General features: G+C 38.6%; 1 protein-coding gene across 3 annotated transcripts; it reads left to right on the top strand.

The window, feature by feature from the left end:
- The first annotated feature begins 2434 nt into the window (after positions 1-2434).
- On the top strand, positions 2435-16359 carry LOC306983324 (adenylate cyclase type 8). 3 transcript variants are annotated; one of them, XM_079583637.1, is made up of 20 exons: positions 2435-2537; positions 3310-3415; positions 4158-5107; positions 5276-5425; positions 5589-5719; positions 6081-6192; positions 6293-6420; positions 6651-6809; positions 6994-7177; positions 7300-7485; positions 8867-8967; positions 9084-9288; positions 9871-9969; positions 10055-10227; positions 10328-10409; positions 11514-11672; positions 13720-13866; positions 13967-14059; positions 14158-14275; positions 14955-16359. In XM_079583637.1, the coding sequence occupies exons 3-20, from the start codon at positions 4217-4219 to the stop codon at positions 15371-15373; spliced, it is 3537 nt and encodes a 1178-aa protein (XP_079439763.1). In that variant the 5' UTR covers positions 2435-2537; positions 3310-3415; positions 4158-4216; the 3' UTR covers positions 15374-16359. The 3 variants fall into 3 exon arrangements, with proteins under 3 accessions (XP_079439763.1, XP_079439764.1, XP_079439762.1); XM_079583638.1 differs by lacking the exon at positions 2435-2537 and having other exon boundaries at positions 3109-3415; positions 10055-10218; XM_079583636.1 differs by lacking the exon at positions 2435-2537 and having other exon boundaries at positions 3109-3415.
- The last annotated feature ends 347 nt before the right edge of the window (positions 16360-16706 follow it).

Raw genomic sequence — 16706 nt, 5'->3', positions numbered from 1 at the left:
GGGAAGTACGGGTGCTGTTTTCACAGGATTGTAAATGCAAAGCAAATTTTTAGCTTTTAGCTATTTATTTTTAATAAACACTTGAAGTGGGCTATTCAATTTGTATTTATTTATATGTTGAATTATGTTTTTTTTAAACATATGCGCAGAGTGTGATCTCTCGCTAAACTCTAGTCCACCTTCGGTGTTGTGTTAGGTAGGCAGGTTTTTTTGTGTGAATTTTTCCTGTCACTGTGCAGGCCCTTTAATTGAATATGACAATGTCAATAACTCTTTTATTTAAAGGCTTAATTTATGTCCCGTAGACCAGTTAATTGCATTACGATTGCAAACAGTATCAATGATGTCAAAAATGTGATGTCCCAGTGTGTATTTAAGTGAAACCAGGCAGTCATGTGAGCAGTGATGCATTGTGAAGCAAAGCTGATTCAACCACATGATGGCAGCATGTCATGCCTTGACCATCGAAATTTCGCAGGTACATTCTCAGTCTATTTTTCATAATCAAGATTAGAAAAATTTTGATTTGATTCGAAATTAAATAAATATCATTAATATAGATGTTTCCAACTCTCAACTCTTTAGTTAAATGAGCTGCTAATAGAGATTACCCAATTAAATTCAATATTCAAATGCAACATTAACATGCTGACATTATGCTGCTGAGACACATAATGAGTCTAAATGAATATGTGTTTTTACACTGGCCTGGAGCCACTTTCTTTACGGTTGTTTATAGAAGAGCTAATACTCTCCTTCACCTTAAATCACCCTCACCCAGTTTAACCTCTCTGCTACTTTAGTATGTTATCTCCTTTCCTTTGTATATTTCTGTCTATAGTGTATACCAGTCAACTGTGTCCACGAATCATGCACTCAGTTGATATACATTAAGATGTTCTGGGCCATTCTTTTCTTTTCTTTTAAAAAGTCATAAATGGATCCCACTTTGATAAATGGAGCGTTTTTCAAGTGAATAAAATCCATGATCATCGGTAAGGTTCACTTCTAGCCAACAGTTTGGATAATTTATTTAGCAAGTGTAATCTCTCCGGGTTCTACTCACACCACTCCGAGCGCGATTCGAACCGCCGTTTCCTGCATTAGAGGCTAACAAGGATGCTAAAAACCACAGCCTAGCATCATTCGCTAACGCTAACGCTCCTCAGGCCAAAGGAGTGAGGTTTTACCTGCACTACTCTTACTAGCTGGCCTCTGTTACACTAGTTTGCCAAAACGCTCGTGGTTTGACCTCCTTGTGCACAAGAAAAGTAACTGCTAAGTTTAGCACAGATAGGGTTTGGCCAGAAACAGAAATAGCAGTTTTGAAGCTTTAGCTGGGTGCCTGGCAGCATGTACGGCTCAGGATAGATCGGCTGCTGTTTAAGGAGGACTGGATTGAATCATGTGTGTATTAACTGATTAGTGAGCTCTGGGAATCCCATTAGAGCCAAGCTACCATTGCTAATGCTGATTAAGTCCCTCTAGAGCCCATAGACCACAGTCCACAGTAAAATCTCATCCTCTCCCAATAATGAAGCTGCATGAAAAGCACTCATCTTTTTTTAATTTTTTATTAATGTGATGCAGGATTTTTTTGTAGGTAAAGACGGTGGCTCGGTCATTGTATTAACTATGACAGTACATCCATGGCGACCATATGGTCAATTTATTCAATATGTCTACCCATATTACTCTGTCTGGTGTTTCCTCATTTTCCTCATGTGAAGTGGTGCTTGCAAGCATGTATTACTTGCTTAGGTTCAGGTGTTTGATTAAATCCCTTATTATCCCATATTAAACTTATTTTTTCTATGCAATTAGACCATTTTTACCTAGTGGATGAACCACCCAGAACACTCTAGCCACGACGACCTAGCAACACCTTTGTTGTACCCACTAATATCTTGGCAGCAAGTTTAGCGCAGACAAGTACCACTCTCGCTTTCTTCAGGAAATATATAATTTGTAATAAAAATGTGCACTTATTTCAGAACTGTGATTATGGACAATCATTTAAATATGATTGCCCTGATGGGTTCACAAAAAATATAAATGGTACAATAGTACATCATGTCGTTAATCAGCAATTGTCTCCTGGTACAACAACAGTAGTGGGGTACAAAGGGTTGTTGAGTCATAGCTTTTAGTTTGCATTGTTTGGTATTTCCCTTTTCATTGTTTGGTATTAAAGACTTTCTCCTCATCAGGTCAATGTCTGAAGTCTTGTGCATATAGTGCACAATTAGTAAATTCTGTCGCAAGCACTTTATCCAGCTTATAGCCAACATTAACTGATCCTACTGACCTGCTTAGCTCAGTTCAGCCAATCAGATACTTTCTTTTACTCCTCTGCCTCACAGATATGTATACGTAGATGCCTCATTCGACCGCTCTAGACACGTATCACATATCATATTGACGGTCAGCATGTCGTCACTCAAAGTAAGAATTAATGAAGCCACATTATTGCGCAGCTTCTGGTTGTGAAACTGCCAAGATTTAAATTCTCGGAGAAATGGGAGAACATTTTACAGGTGAGAATGTGTTTGGTTTGTGTTTTTATATGTATTAACTCAATATTACATGTTTTTACTATGATAATTGTAATGGTTTTACTTTTACTGTGGTAACTTTGTAATGTCTTCATCTTGTTGTGTTAGTTTAGCAAAACCAACCGGTAGTATATTTCATATATAGATATTTTATTCATACGTGCGTCTAACTACGCTCTTGAATGTTCACGGACCGCTCCAATATGGCGGACGGCTTACGTATAGCGGCCCATTGAAATGCCCGCTAATGAGGCATCTATATATTTCTATGCCCTGCCTTGCCTGTATTTCATCTCTATTATTTTAAATATAAATGTAGTGTCCAAATTGTAAGTGCCATTTTTACACTGTACTTATTTTGATTTCTTTGCATTTACATTGTTTAGCCTTTTATACTAATAACATATATTTCATGAGAGATCTAAATCTCCCAGAATTTTTAAGGTACTGACCTTTGACCCTGAACGGCTCTTGTTAGCTAAAGTTTTCTCTACTGTGCATCATGTGACGTCAGTGATGGATGCTTTGAGTAGCCAGGGCATGAGTGCTGAGTAAGTAATCCTCTTTGGGAAACTTGAGCTTCCGTCTCGCTTTCGGTGTGGCAATCTGTTGACCGCTTCTCAGCTCAATGAATCGTAAAAACGTGTTGTGCTTTTTCATCACCAAGTTGGTATCTAGATTGCGTAGGTATTTTGCCTGTGTCTTCCTTTACATGTATTTTGAAAAGAATGCTGTGTATAACAACAATATGTAGGATGAAGAGAATCAAAGGAACGACTCTTTGATGGAGATGAACAAGTGGATTTTTCAAAGAGCAGCAAAATGGACAAAGAAGCCTTGGGAAGTTTATTAACTCACAGGTAAGCAAATACATTTTTATGATTGATACGTAAAAAAGTATTGGAAATGTTCAATGAATATATATTTATATTTTAAAGTATAAATATACATACAATTATTTATACATAAAAATATAATGTATTTTTTATCTATAAATCTTTTTTTAATGTAATTTTACTTGAAAACAATCCTAATGTGTAAGTTATATTTTCCAGTCAGTTTCTATATTAGTGTAAAAATAAATATTTATTTATATAGAAATTAACTGAAAAAAATTGTATTTTGCTTTGTGCGCTGTGGTAATTGTTGCATCAAATATCTCTTTTGTTGACCACTTCTGTTTACATTTGAAATCTGTAAACTGATCTATGCTTTCTGAGTAAGAGCTGGTTTAAGTTGGGATCACAGGTGTGGGATGGGTTGTGTACGGCGAGATAGAGCCACACAGTAAGGGATTGTTTATAGCAGCTAACAGTATTATGGAGCTCAGTGCTAAATCTGGCAGCCTCTTTTAGAGCATAGGGTGACATCACAGGTCCAGTTAAACAGTTCAGTCTGATGTGTCAACAATGCAGTAAACAGTTGTAACTTGTACACCTGTAGAATAAATTGAACTAATGCAGTTAGCAACAAGCAAAGCAACAAGAAGTCTAATTTAACGCGAAGTTTCTACTTTTTATTTAAATTCTAGAAGTTAAGTGCTTATGGCTCTAGAGAAAATAGATATGAAGTGCTGAATTTCCTTTTTGTTTTCTTTGAAAGGGCGATTCATCGAGTCCCTATGTCATGGGTCATGGTGGCAAGATAAGCCTGTGATTGTCATGGTAACGTTTAGTGACACAACTGACATCCACAATATGCAGCCACCATCCTGCATACCCACTTCAATGTCACCTGGCGTACGGCGCAAACAACTGCTGTGGCAGAACGCAGTGAAACACATCATCATCCAACGGGGGCTGAAGCAGCAGTTCGGCATGGAGCCAGCCCAAAAGATTAATGTCACTGATGACTATATTGAGGAAATCAACCAACAGATACGCAGCAAAGCATCACGGGGTATGACTAAACGGCGTTCCTCGGTTGCCAGAGTTCATCCATCCTTTTTCGGGGAACGAGGCAGTGCATCTAGCACACAGACTGGAGCATCTGCGGACTACGTCAGTGATGCGGACTTTTTTGTGCACTGGGGCCACATCATCCATGGGGTGTATATGCCAACATTGAGACACATCTTCAAATCCAAAGATCTCGAGAAACTCTACCAGCGCCATTCATCGCACACTAGAAGAACCTCATTAGTTGTCACCAACATTATTGATGCAGCTGCCAAACTACACCTGCTTTTGCTCTACCTGGCCCTGGCACCGGACAGTTCGGACATACTTCTGGGCTGGTTTACAGGGTTTTTCATGGCCTGCGCAACTGCCCTGTGTGTTTTGGTACTCACCTGTAAACGCTCACATTCCCCAAAATGGTTGCATTACGCTGGTATGGCTAGCTGGCTGTCACAGACTGCTCAGATATTGGGGGGGCTGGCATACGGATTGGAAAGAGACCAATCCTGGTATGTTCTGTTCAACCTGTTTGCCACATACACTCTGCTGCCACTGTCACTGCTCTGGGCAATCGGAGCTGGCACACTCACCTCCATACTGCACCTCATTGCAGAGACCACACGCCACCTCAGTGAAGTAGGACTGCTAAGAAAGGTAGAGATGGATGGTAGATGTATGGATGACCTGTAGATGTTGATGGATGTATGAGTTCCTTGTCTGACCAAACAAATAATTTATCAATCTAGCTCTAGTCACCTCAGGTACAATCATTTAATTTTCCTTCCTAAGAGACTGGTTCTCAATTGGTCTCTTTGTCTTTAGATTCTAGCCAAGGCTTTACTGTACACATGCATGAATGTGGCTGGTCTGTTCATCCATTACCTGACCGACCGGTCCCAGAGACAAGCCTTTCTTGAGACACGCCGCTGCATCGAAGGCCGCATGAAACTAGAAATGGAAAACCAGAGACAGGCAAGTGGAATTGAAGTCTGTATGTTTTGCTGAGATTCCAGTGTCCTTTGTCCAGTAATGTTAACAAATTAGCGTTAATACGGACGATTGGAAGAACACATCTAGTATGTGTAAAAGTTGGTTCAGTGAGAATATCTGAGGTCAGCTTTTGTTCCCGCCTCAGGAGCGTTTGGTGCTGTCGATCATACCCCGCTTTGTTGCCTTGGAGATGATTGCTGATATGACTTCTATGGATGATGACCTTGATCCACAGCAATTTCACAAAATATATATCCATCAGTACAAAGATGTCAGGTATTTAACAGGATATGTTTTAGCGTTAAGTTATACAGCAAGGATGAATAGAATATGAAAAAATTTCCATTCCTAGTGAAAAAATATTTTCTAGATGAGATCATAAAAAAACAAAACAATTTGGATCACCTAAATAATGCAATGTCAGTGTTGTCCTTAACACCCCAATGCCACTGGAAATGTAATGTGCAGTTTGGTCCTCATGGAAAGATGAAAAAAAAATAAAAACTGATTTGTAGATTATAGTAAACTATTATAGTAACCTTTTATATGGAATATGATTTTAAAAGTATTACTAATTTCTCACTGTCACTACGCACTTAATCTTTATCACTACCGCATCATTATATTTCTTTCCCAGTATCCTCTTTGCTGATATAAAGGGATTCACACTATTATCCATGAACATGTCCGCTCAGGAGTTAGTGCGCTTACTCAATGAGCTCTTTGGACGTTTCGACCGGCTAGCCGAGGTATGCTTTCAGAATTTATTTTATTTTCTGAAGTTGGTATTTTAGAGCTTCCAACAGAGTCTTAGTGTTCAGCTGATATTTCCAATGTGTGTCTTTTTAGGAATATGACTGCTTGAGAATAAAAATCTTAGGGGACTGTTACTACTGTGTGTCTGGGGTACCAGAGCCTCAGCGGGCACATGCCAGCTGCTGTGTGGAGATGGGACTAGCTATGATCAGCACTATACGGTACAACACAGTGCTATTCCCTGTATAACCAATACATTCAGAGAGTTTCTGTAGAATTAGAAATAGTGTGCTTTAGGCGATCGAAGTGCATACGATGAAAAACTGTAACGCTGGATATGGTAAACATAATTTTGGTTGCCTAAATCTGGAAAGCTGAATCAATGGCTCCACATATATTTGTGGCATAAACTAATAATAGTCATTGAGGATGTATATCTGTATATTCTTAGATCTATAAGGAAACAGCTGAACTTTGACATGGATATGCGGATTGGGATCCACTCTGGCTCTGTTCTTTGTGGGGTTCTTGGTCTACAAAAATGGCAGTTTGATGTGTGGTCCTGGGATGTAGGCATTGCCAACATGCTTGAAGCAGGGGGGATCCCTGGGTAAGTGACCAAAACTTTATACAGGGGGTAGATATCATATAAACATATTCCAATGTTACATTACCTCAGTCTTTGCTCTAAGTCTAAGTCTAATGTTACTAATGTTGGAACAGTTTCACTTTAGTGTTAAGAGGAACTGCTTTTGTGTGTAACACTCTCTTCTGACTGTCCACTTTATCAACAGACGCATACACATTTCACGCGCTACTCTGGACTGCTTGGATGGGAACTACCAAACAGAGGATGGGCGTGGATATGAACGCAATGAGTTCCTACGAAAACACAAAATTGACACTTTCCTTATCTGCCACAAGGAAGAGGACCTAAATGAAATTAAAGCTGATCATCCAAAAACCCGTCCCAAAGAGGTTCCATTTAGCAACATCATTGATATTAACTGTGTATGACTCTCTATCAGTAGAATAATAACACTGTAGATGATTTCTAATGTATAATGGGTCTACCTTTCTGGTGAACTTTAACCTTGCAGATCTTGGCCTCCTTCTCCAGTGGCTCTTACACACAACTTCCTACATCCTCAGTGTGCAGATCCACATCCAAGGAGATCAACAAACGGATAGAGCATGCAGTCGATCTCCGCAGCAGTGAGCGCATGCGTCAAGAGCACATTACTTCAGCCACATTGGTGTTTAAGGATACACACATTGAGGAGAAGGTACAAGGGGCAGGATGTGATGTGATAAAAATATCTTAAAAAATATGGATCTAGTCTTGGACTCGAGACTGAGGCCATGTTTACACCTAGTATATTAAGATGCCTTTTGGTTGATCGGATCACAAGTAGACGAGGGAGACACATACCCATTTACATCTGATATTTTAATACATCTCTTTTGTCCACTTTCAACCACTTCTGTCCTGATTTCTTCGAGGTGAGGGTCTAAGGGCGGGTAAATCTTTTTTTTTTTTCTCGATCTAATGGACAAAATAAGCTTGGCAATTTACATATGAGCGCATCCTGAGACGACAGAAAAACAAACGGAGAGCAACAGCTTTCGTTTCTGCTCTGACAGCCGCAAGACCATGCTGAACACTGTGAGTGTGTGTTAGAAATCAGGAATTGAGAGAGAACATTGTGCTTGGTACGTTTTTCGTCTTCAAACCAAATTTGGGTCTTCTGCCGACAAAGTTTAAATCTGGCTAGCACACTTCCCGTTCCCGTAATGTTTAAGTGTTAGGTCAGTAGGTGGAGACTAGGTGGTCTTTTGTGGCTGTTCGTGCGCTTTTGACCACATGAGCTTTACACTACGAAAGCAATCCGGTCAAATGAGTTTTCGACTACCTCTGGAAGTGGTACTCTCTCGGACCTTCACCATGACTGTTCCCTGCTGGTGGAATGATCTGCCTAACTCAGCCAGAGCTGCTGAGTCTGTAGCCATCTTTAAGAAACTGCTGAAAACGTATCTTTTTCGGCAGCACTTGAGCACTTGATCCTGTACTACTAACACTAACACTTTCTTTTCTATTCTATTCTAAAAAAAAAAAAAAAAAAAAAAAAAAAACTTTTGATTTGTACTGTGAAGGGTTATAGCACTTACATACTGTTGTCCTACTGCTAGTTTAATTGCTTCTATTGTTTCTCATTTGTAAGTCGCTTTGGATAAAAGCGTCTGCTAAATGAATAAATGTAAATGTAAATGTAAGTGGTCGAAAGTGGACAAGCTCAAAATATTTACACCTGTATTTAGCGTCATCCACTTGATCCGATTGACCAAAAGGCATCTTAATACCTGGTGTAAACAGGGCCTGAGTCCTGTCATGAACTCAGGAGCATGAGGACTTGATTCAGACTTGACTTGGTCTCTGTCTTGACTCAGACTTGAATGAGCTGGTCTTGACTAATAACACTGGTTTGTATAGTCTAGAATAGATCACGAAAAGACCATCATGAAAATAATTTAACAATCCAATTGATCATAAAACATGAAGTTACTGAAATGTGTAAATGCCCAAATAGCCTATTTGTTTTCTTTCTAAACCTAAGGGTGTCTCTTGAAACAAAAAACTGACTGTTTATATTTTGCTCCTTGGTTCAGTTCTCACAGGTGAGGGATGAGATGTTTAAGACCAATTTAGTATGCTCCTTCATCATGTTTCTTCTCCTCATGGCTGTCCAAGCCCTCATCCCTGTACCCAGGTAAAGAGTCTACTCAACTGACAATTAGCACATGAAAAAGATTATATTTTTGTCACATTTACATAGAGCTTAGATGTGTTAAACTTCACCTCCATTCCTCACTGTCTTATCTGCAGGTTGTATCACTGGACAGCATTACAGTTTTGTCTGTTCTTGCTGGGATATCTATTATTGCTTGTGATGGTCCTGGCTGAAGAGTTTAAACATTCTCCAGGCTTCCTTCAGCAGTTTTGCTGCTGGATCCATGAAAACAACAGTATGCGGAACATTCTCACTGTCGCAGCTATAGCCATCAATTTTGGCATGGCCCTCTTTGACACGGTGAGACTTGCATTCATTTAGTGCAATTTAAAAAAAAAATTTGAATTCTGTGATTATGATGGTATTTTAGGAGGTAAATCAATTTGCCTCTAGAGCAATACCCGTATTTTTACCTAGCAATACCCAGAGGTTTTTTTGCATGGTGTGGGATACTGGGTAAAGCTCAGGGCTGGTAACTGATGGTTGGCTGATTCAAGCATCCTTGGTTCCTTGACCAAGGTTGATTCGAGGTAACATTGTTCTGTGAAACTCTCGTGAGATTTGGATGAGTTCTTACCAAGGTTAGGGTTAGAGATAGGATTACTGTGGGATTTAAAATAAACTGATTATGGATGTCAAATGTGAATCTCGCAAGATATTTTAGAGAGGGTTATCTAGACACAACCCTTGAGCAAGACAATTAACCCTGCTCACCTTGTATTTTGTTAAGTTAATTTGGATACAAGTTAAATGCTAAATTCTTACCACGTCAAAGTTTCATAGTGTTCCACCTTATGTTTTAATTGTTGGAGGATAAAAATTGGGCTTTACAATGTAAATTTTAGTCCATTCATTATCCTTTTTCATCTTGTGCTTATCCAGATATGGTGCAACTCCACTGAGACAAGAGAAATAAACACCAGTGAAACAGAGGACTATCAGACCAGCCAGAAGCCATTTACTGCCTGCACCTATCCAGAGGTGTGACTTCCATATTAACTGTCCAGTTGTAAATACCCCACCTACCTGTTATTATATTTCATGCCTATTATATTTATATACACAGTTCTTCATTCTGAGTGGGGTGGTTTCTATGGTGACCTGTGCCGTGTTCCTGAGGCTGAGCTCTCTCTTGAAGTTGACTATTCTGTTGTTAGTGGTGGCTGTCTATACTTACTTCATCGAAGTGTCCTTCCACATGCTGTATGTACATCAACCAGAGCAGAAACAGTTAAGTAGGTGAGTGTCTATCATAATAAATCTCTAACACACTATTTAGAAATACGGGGGGAAAAAAACACTTTCATACTAACGTTTTTTTGCATTTTATACTTTCAAGGTCCCACTACCTCAGAAGAAAGGGAGTCTCAATTCTGTTGATGGCAATGTTCATCATAGCTGTGTTTTACAATGGACGACGGGTATGAATTTTTCAGTTTTTTTTTTTTTTTCAGTGTCAGGAGGGTTTCCAACTATCACGCATTTGACGTGACACATGCTCTCACGTTGCTTAAGTAAATCTCACGGCAAATAAAAAAAGCTGTGCTGTACAGCCCGTTTTAGCGTATGACATCAAGAATCGCAAGAGCAATTCGAAAGATGTGCTTTCGAGTCGGTCTCTAGGTATTTTGATGTCATATGCCATTTGGTATGCGTACCGCCGCATGATGTTGAACACACGTATTGACATAGTATGGGTTTTATTTCAACCAATGAAGACCTGCAACCTCTTGGTTGGACCAGTCTGTACCAATCACATTTCCCCCACACCGTGCAAGGTCACTGTATATAAGCTTCTGACCCCTACCTGTGCAACGCTCACCAAAGATGTTTAGGCAGCATTGTGAAATGTAGTATTTGCGCACACAAGCAGATTTACACGTCTGAGATAACTATTATTAATTTGAGTTGTTAATTTAACCTTTAATAATAAATAATTTAATAATAAAATGTATGTTTACAGCATTGGTTGAGAGATTTTTCCTTGAGAAAATTAACATGTAGCTACTGTACCTGATATTTATCCAAATGAATCGATATTATTGAATCAAGATCATAATCCGATCGCAAGCTTATGAATTAAAATTGTGAAATTTGTATCAAGCACTAATAAAAACAGCATGCTACCAGTTATTGTACCATGTAAACATTATAACATGTTGAAACTAGACTTAAAGGGTTAGTTCACCCAAAAAAGAAAATTATGTCAGTAAATACTCACCCTCATGTTGTTTCAACCCCGTAAGCTCTCAGATTTCATAGGAAAATATCTTAATTTGTGTTCCGAAGATGGACAAAAGTCTTGCCGTTTTTATGTATAACTTTGTGTATAAGTCTCACTCCAAGCTAAATTTAAAAGTTGGTAACCCCGGTTTCAGAATTCTGTTTTGACAACACATTGCCCTGAAGCATTATATTCTCTAGATAGCATGTTGTCATTATCTGGCAGGGAATAGTAAAATGTATAAAACTGTAATACACATCTGGGATCATTCCTTATTCTGTGCCATCTCATTCTTATTCAGTGGGAGGCCACAACACGGCTTGACTTCCTGTGGCGTTTGCAAGCTCAGCAGGAAGTGCAGGAGATGAGAGACCTGAGAGAACACAATGAGTGTCTACTGCACAACATCCTGCCTGCACACGTTGCTCGTCACTTCCTAGAGAGGAACAGAAATGACCAGGTACATCAATTATATACAAGGAACTATCAATGATGATATTCATTTTGAGCAAACTTGAAGAAAATGTGAGTGGTGCTTGCCAAAATTTGCTCCCATGATTCAAGGGTGATCTTATCATCCGCCGGGTGAAAACAGTAATAGCTTAAAGGTGCAGTAAGCGATTTTTGAAAAATACTGTTGAAAGTGGATCGGACCAAGCACCTTAATAAACATGTAGCCAATCAGCAGTAGAGGGGGTGTGTCCACTCATGATGGTGGAGGAGAGAGTGAGATTTGAGGAAAGACTGTAGAAAGAGAGATGGCTGAGAGACATTACAAAAGAGAAAAGCTCAGAGGAATATCACTAGGAAAAGAAGGGTTATTAAGATCAGGCAAGAGCTTTAGGATCTGTGTTAATATTAGAAAAGCTTTCCAGTGCTGGAGATGCCTTAAGTGGGAAGGCCTAAAAACAGATGCCAAGGTTGTGTTGTTTCTGATCCATAGTGAGTAACAAAGATGTTTCCAAATTAGCTATAGTAACAGGACAGTTTTGAGTGTCATTTGAGTGTTTCCACTGTCAGGCCAAAAGCGAGCGTGCTAGTGTGCGCCAGGGCCAGTCGCATCACTTCCGGGCTTGATCGGGCTTTCCTCAGGGCCAACAGTCAGGGTTTTTTTTGGCCCGCCGAATACCTTGGTCAAAAAATGGGCCAACTGGGGCTTGAGGAGCGGTCATGAACAAAGGCAGTTTACCTGAGTCAGGAGACGGCCAACGCCGCTGCTCATTTCCCATGTTATTATATCAGGCTACCAGCTAACTTCAACATTTAAGACATTTTAAACAATTTTCAGCTGAAAACTTTCAGACACCAGCGAGTGTTTGAAATCATTTTCTTGCGATCCGATGGGGATTTATATGATCACCGTATGAGGTAGAAATATATAAATGCGATGCTAAAGGCTACTTATGCTAACCACTGTCATAATAAATACACATATAAAATACCAGAGACCACTTGAAGAACGTAGACAAATCATATATGATTAGAATTGTGTATTTATTTGGTTACATGTTTTATCTGTCTCTTCCCTGTACCTTTGTTGAGACCGGACAAATGCATCCGCGTGTCATATAAACATGCACTTAACTCGTATAATTCATAGCTCCTGTTTTCTGGTCATGAGCTCCCTCTGGTGTATCCCTCCGAGTATAGCGAGACGGGAGAGATCACATCACTTTGTCACTTGTGGAAAATTAATAGAAATGCTCAGAAATGTGACGTAAACGTAGGCCTATGATATTTTATCAATATTTTTTTTATTGTGTAAGCACTTGGACTTAAAAGCCTTAATGGAGTTGTTTTGTGCATTCCTGTGATGGCAACTACGGTATATGGAAGCAGGTGCAACTGGATAGGTATGTGTTCTCTTTTTATGTGAAATGGTAAATAGGCCTACCAGTTTGATTCAGCATGATTGGTGTGTGCTCCAGACAGAAAAATATATAAATGTTTTTTTAAATAATTAATTAATACATATTTAATTTTCATGAAGCATTATTTTGCGTCGCTTTAGCTATGATAAAGAAACATCCACTGCATTGTGTGTTTGTACATTTTGGGGGCGGAGCAATAAAGGGAGTGTTGTGTTTGTTTGGTTTGATTTCAAATATCAACAGTGTTCAACAAAAATCACATACTGCACCTTTAAATAAGAAATATCACACCTCAACAACTCACACAGTTTGAGTTATCAATAACATCCATGGCAGTTTTTTACCTGCTATTTTGTTTTATTTTATTTTACCAGTACAAAACAATCCGTTATGCTGCTTGATATAGCAAACAGTTTTTTGGTAGAATATTATTTTAACACTATTATCGTAATCATAAACACTGGTTTGTATGCAAATAGTCATTTTTCTAATTATTTACCTATAGCAGCTAATTTATCAGAAGTCTCGCACATTCACAGAAAATGTTGCAAAATAAGGTGGATAAGCAATGGTGGTAATGACCCACAACTAATAAACTTTAAAGACCAAATAAAAGTGTTGTCTTTGTCCTCTCAGGAGCTGTACTCTCAGTCCTATGATGAGGTGGGGGTGATGTTTGCCTCCATCGCTGGCTTTAATGACTACTACGAGCAGAAGGAGATCAATCACGAGGGAGTTGAGTGTCTCAGGCTGCTCAATGAGATCATTGCGGACTTTGATGAGGTAAGACTTTGATGAAAGGTTGTACTTTTTTTGCTGATGTTTTTTCTCTCTCATCTGTCTTATACAAAGCCCTCATTGTTTTTGTTTCTCTCTGGAAAAGTTGTTAGAGGAGTCATATTTTTTGAACATTGAGAAAATCAAAACCATTGGCAGTTGCTACATGGCAGCATCTGGTTTATCACCCGATAAACAGGTAAACCATTCTAATTCATTTGATTACCTTCTTAATTATATACATTTGGAATTTCCAACTGTAATGCACCATACTTGTTCTGTGCTTCATCCTGACAGTCTTGTGTTGTAAATGACTTGCATCATATCAGTGAGTTGGTTCTGTTCGCTTTGGCCATGCAAGAGACTCTGAGAGAGATCAACAAACATTCTTCAAACAATTTCCAGCTGCGCGTTGGTAAAGTCTAGTGGAATAGACCTCAGTCAAAGTAGATGCTATATCTAATCTAATGCAAATGAGGCTATAAGGGATAGAAGTAAATATTTTGTACTGTTGTTGTGTACCTGGGTCTCAATCACAATACATTTCCATAAAAACATGGGTTGTATAAAATATTGAACAGACTGTACGTCTGTCTTTCACAGCCTTTTGCTTTTGGTTCATGTCACATTTAAGAAATAATTTAGCAATTAATTAGCATTGAAGGGCTTCAGAAGGCTTGCCCTTTTTGGATCTTGACAGACCCTGGTCACTGTAAAGTGAAAGTGACATGTGAAGGCCAAGAGTGGTAACCCATACTTTGTCCTCTGCATTTAACCCATTAAAGTTACTACACACTCATTAGGAGTAGTGAGTAAGTACACTGCAAACCGTGGATACACACACCCGGAGCAGTGGGCAGCCATTTTTTACTGTGGGCACCTCAGTCATTTTGAGAATCGAACCCACAAACTTCGGGTTACCAGTCTGACTCTCTTAACATTAGGCCCCTATTGCCTCAATGCTTATATTGGAAAAAAAAAATTCGGTCCCCTTCAATATTCCATCTACTTTGAATATGAAGTCTATACAGTTACCTATAATTTATGACAATAACAATGAGTATATATGAGTGACTTCAATATACCCCCCCTAGGAATTGCCCATGGCCCTGTTGTTGCTGGGGTCATCGGTGCCACCAAACCCCAGTATGATATCTGGGGCATGACAGTGAATTTGGCAAGTCGGATGGACAGTACTGGAGTCAGTGGAAGGATTCAGGTCCCCGAGGGCACACGTAATATTCTAGCAGACTGGGGCTTCGTGCTAGAGTTGCGTGGTGAGATATACATCAAGGGCGTCAGTGAGAGAAAGGGCCGTGTCCGAACGTACTTCATCAGCAGCAAAAGGCGTCAGATGGCAAGCAACGGTATTGCAGACAGAGGAAAGAATGGACGCAGTGGGAGGACCACCCTGGCCGCTGTGGTCTTTGGCCTTGTACAGGCCATTCACAGAGAGAAACAGAGAGGTACCAATGGAGGTTTCACTCTGCCAAACAGCAACTTAAGCCACTAAAGATTATGATGTGACACATCAAACCTGGATTAATTGTAACTTGAATGACACTCAGTTGAAACACTGCCTTCATCTTCGAAAGGATACCTCAAATATCATATAAATTCTCATATGGACTTGTCTGTAGAACACATGTAGAATAATGATTTTTTTTTAAAATTATATATTTTCATACATTTCACTTGTAACTTCTCATGAATAATGAACTTATAATGAAACAATCTAGTGAGATCACTTTGCAGGTATAATTTTTTACCTAGATAATCATGTGAAAAGGCAGTTTACAGAATTGTTCCTCACTCCTGCCATGACAGCATAAAATACCTCATGTACCACAGATACAAATTGTTCACAAACTGTCACTTCTTTTTAAGTTTTGTGATGACTATAATTATTTTGTACCTCACAAGAATAATAAAGATTAAGAAAATGTAAAAAATAAAAATAATTAAGTCTACAATATTTGTTTTTAACATTAACATATAGTTTTATAAGTTAATAGTCTTTATTCTTTACTTTTTCTTTGTTTACATTAGCGGTTTGTTTCTGATTTTCACTGAGATGTTATATATATATATAAATGCCATTTAAAATGTAAAAATACATATGTAACAGCCATTTTATATTGCCTTGGAACTGAACTGTAGTTAGTAATGTGTGTTAAAAGAGATATTTACATAAAACCACCTTTATTTACCAGGAAATGCTTTCATATAATTCAAGTTTAATGATCCGAGTATCTTATTTAAAATAGAAAATGTCATACTAAACACCTACTCAAGTTCACCACAAACTGATTTTGTAGCTTTTTTGTATAATTTGTCGAAACAAATTTACCATGATTATAACACCATGGTATTCTTTCTTCTAAGAAACCTACTGCTACACATTCAATTCACGTAATTGAACCATTCAATTACGTGAATTTGCATGATGGAACAATTTGCATAGGCCAATATTTATATGAATAAAAAAAAAATGTATTTACCTTTTTTTTCTGTTCTCTTCTTTATGATAAAAAAATCCAGGCTTGGGTTCCCAGATACCAAAGTTGGCCTATCCCATCCCCATGATTCCCATCCCTTACAAAAACTTTACCATGATAACTAGGTCACGCAAAAATAGTTATTGACCACAGTTATTTTATGAAATGTAAAATTCAAACAGAAACTAACCAAGCTCTCCTTTAAACAAACAAAACAAGCCTTACAATAACACATAGCCTATTATACTGTCTCTTCGTATTTGATAATATTATATGATCTGTGTCAACTGCATTTAATACATTTTAAACTTGGCTTTATTTAGTTTGTAAAAGGTGTTTTAACCGCTC

Source organism: Phoxinus phoxinus, assembly GCF_949152265.1.
Source record: "Phoxinus phoxinus genome assembly, chromosome: 16".
In the NCBI taxonomy this organism is placed as follows: Eukaryota; Metazoa; Chordata; class Actinopteri; order Cypriniformes; family Leuciscidae; genus Phoxinus; species Phoxinus phoxinus.
Note: the sequence above shows the minus strand (reverse complement) of the source record. Positions and strands in the feature narration are given on the sequence as shown.

What these genes read in the sequence shown, in the direction of transcription:
- LOC306983324 (XM_079583637.1), top strand. Translation starts at nt 4,217, where the DNA reads ATGGTAACGTTTAGTGACACAACTGACATCCACAATATGCAGCCACCA. An exon ending in GAGCAGAAACAGTTAAGTAG is followed by an intron (nt 10,228 to 10,327) that starts GTGAGTGTCTAT and finishes TATACTTTCAAG; the next exon opens with GTCCCACTACCTCAGAAGAA. An exon ending in TCATTGCGGACTTTGATGAG is followed by an intron (nt 13,867 to 13,966) that starts GTAAGACTTTGA and finishes TCTCTGGAAAAG; the next exon opens with TTGTTAGAGGAGTCATATTT.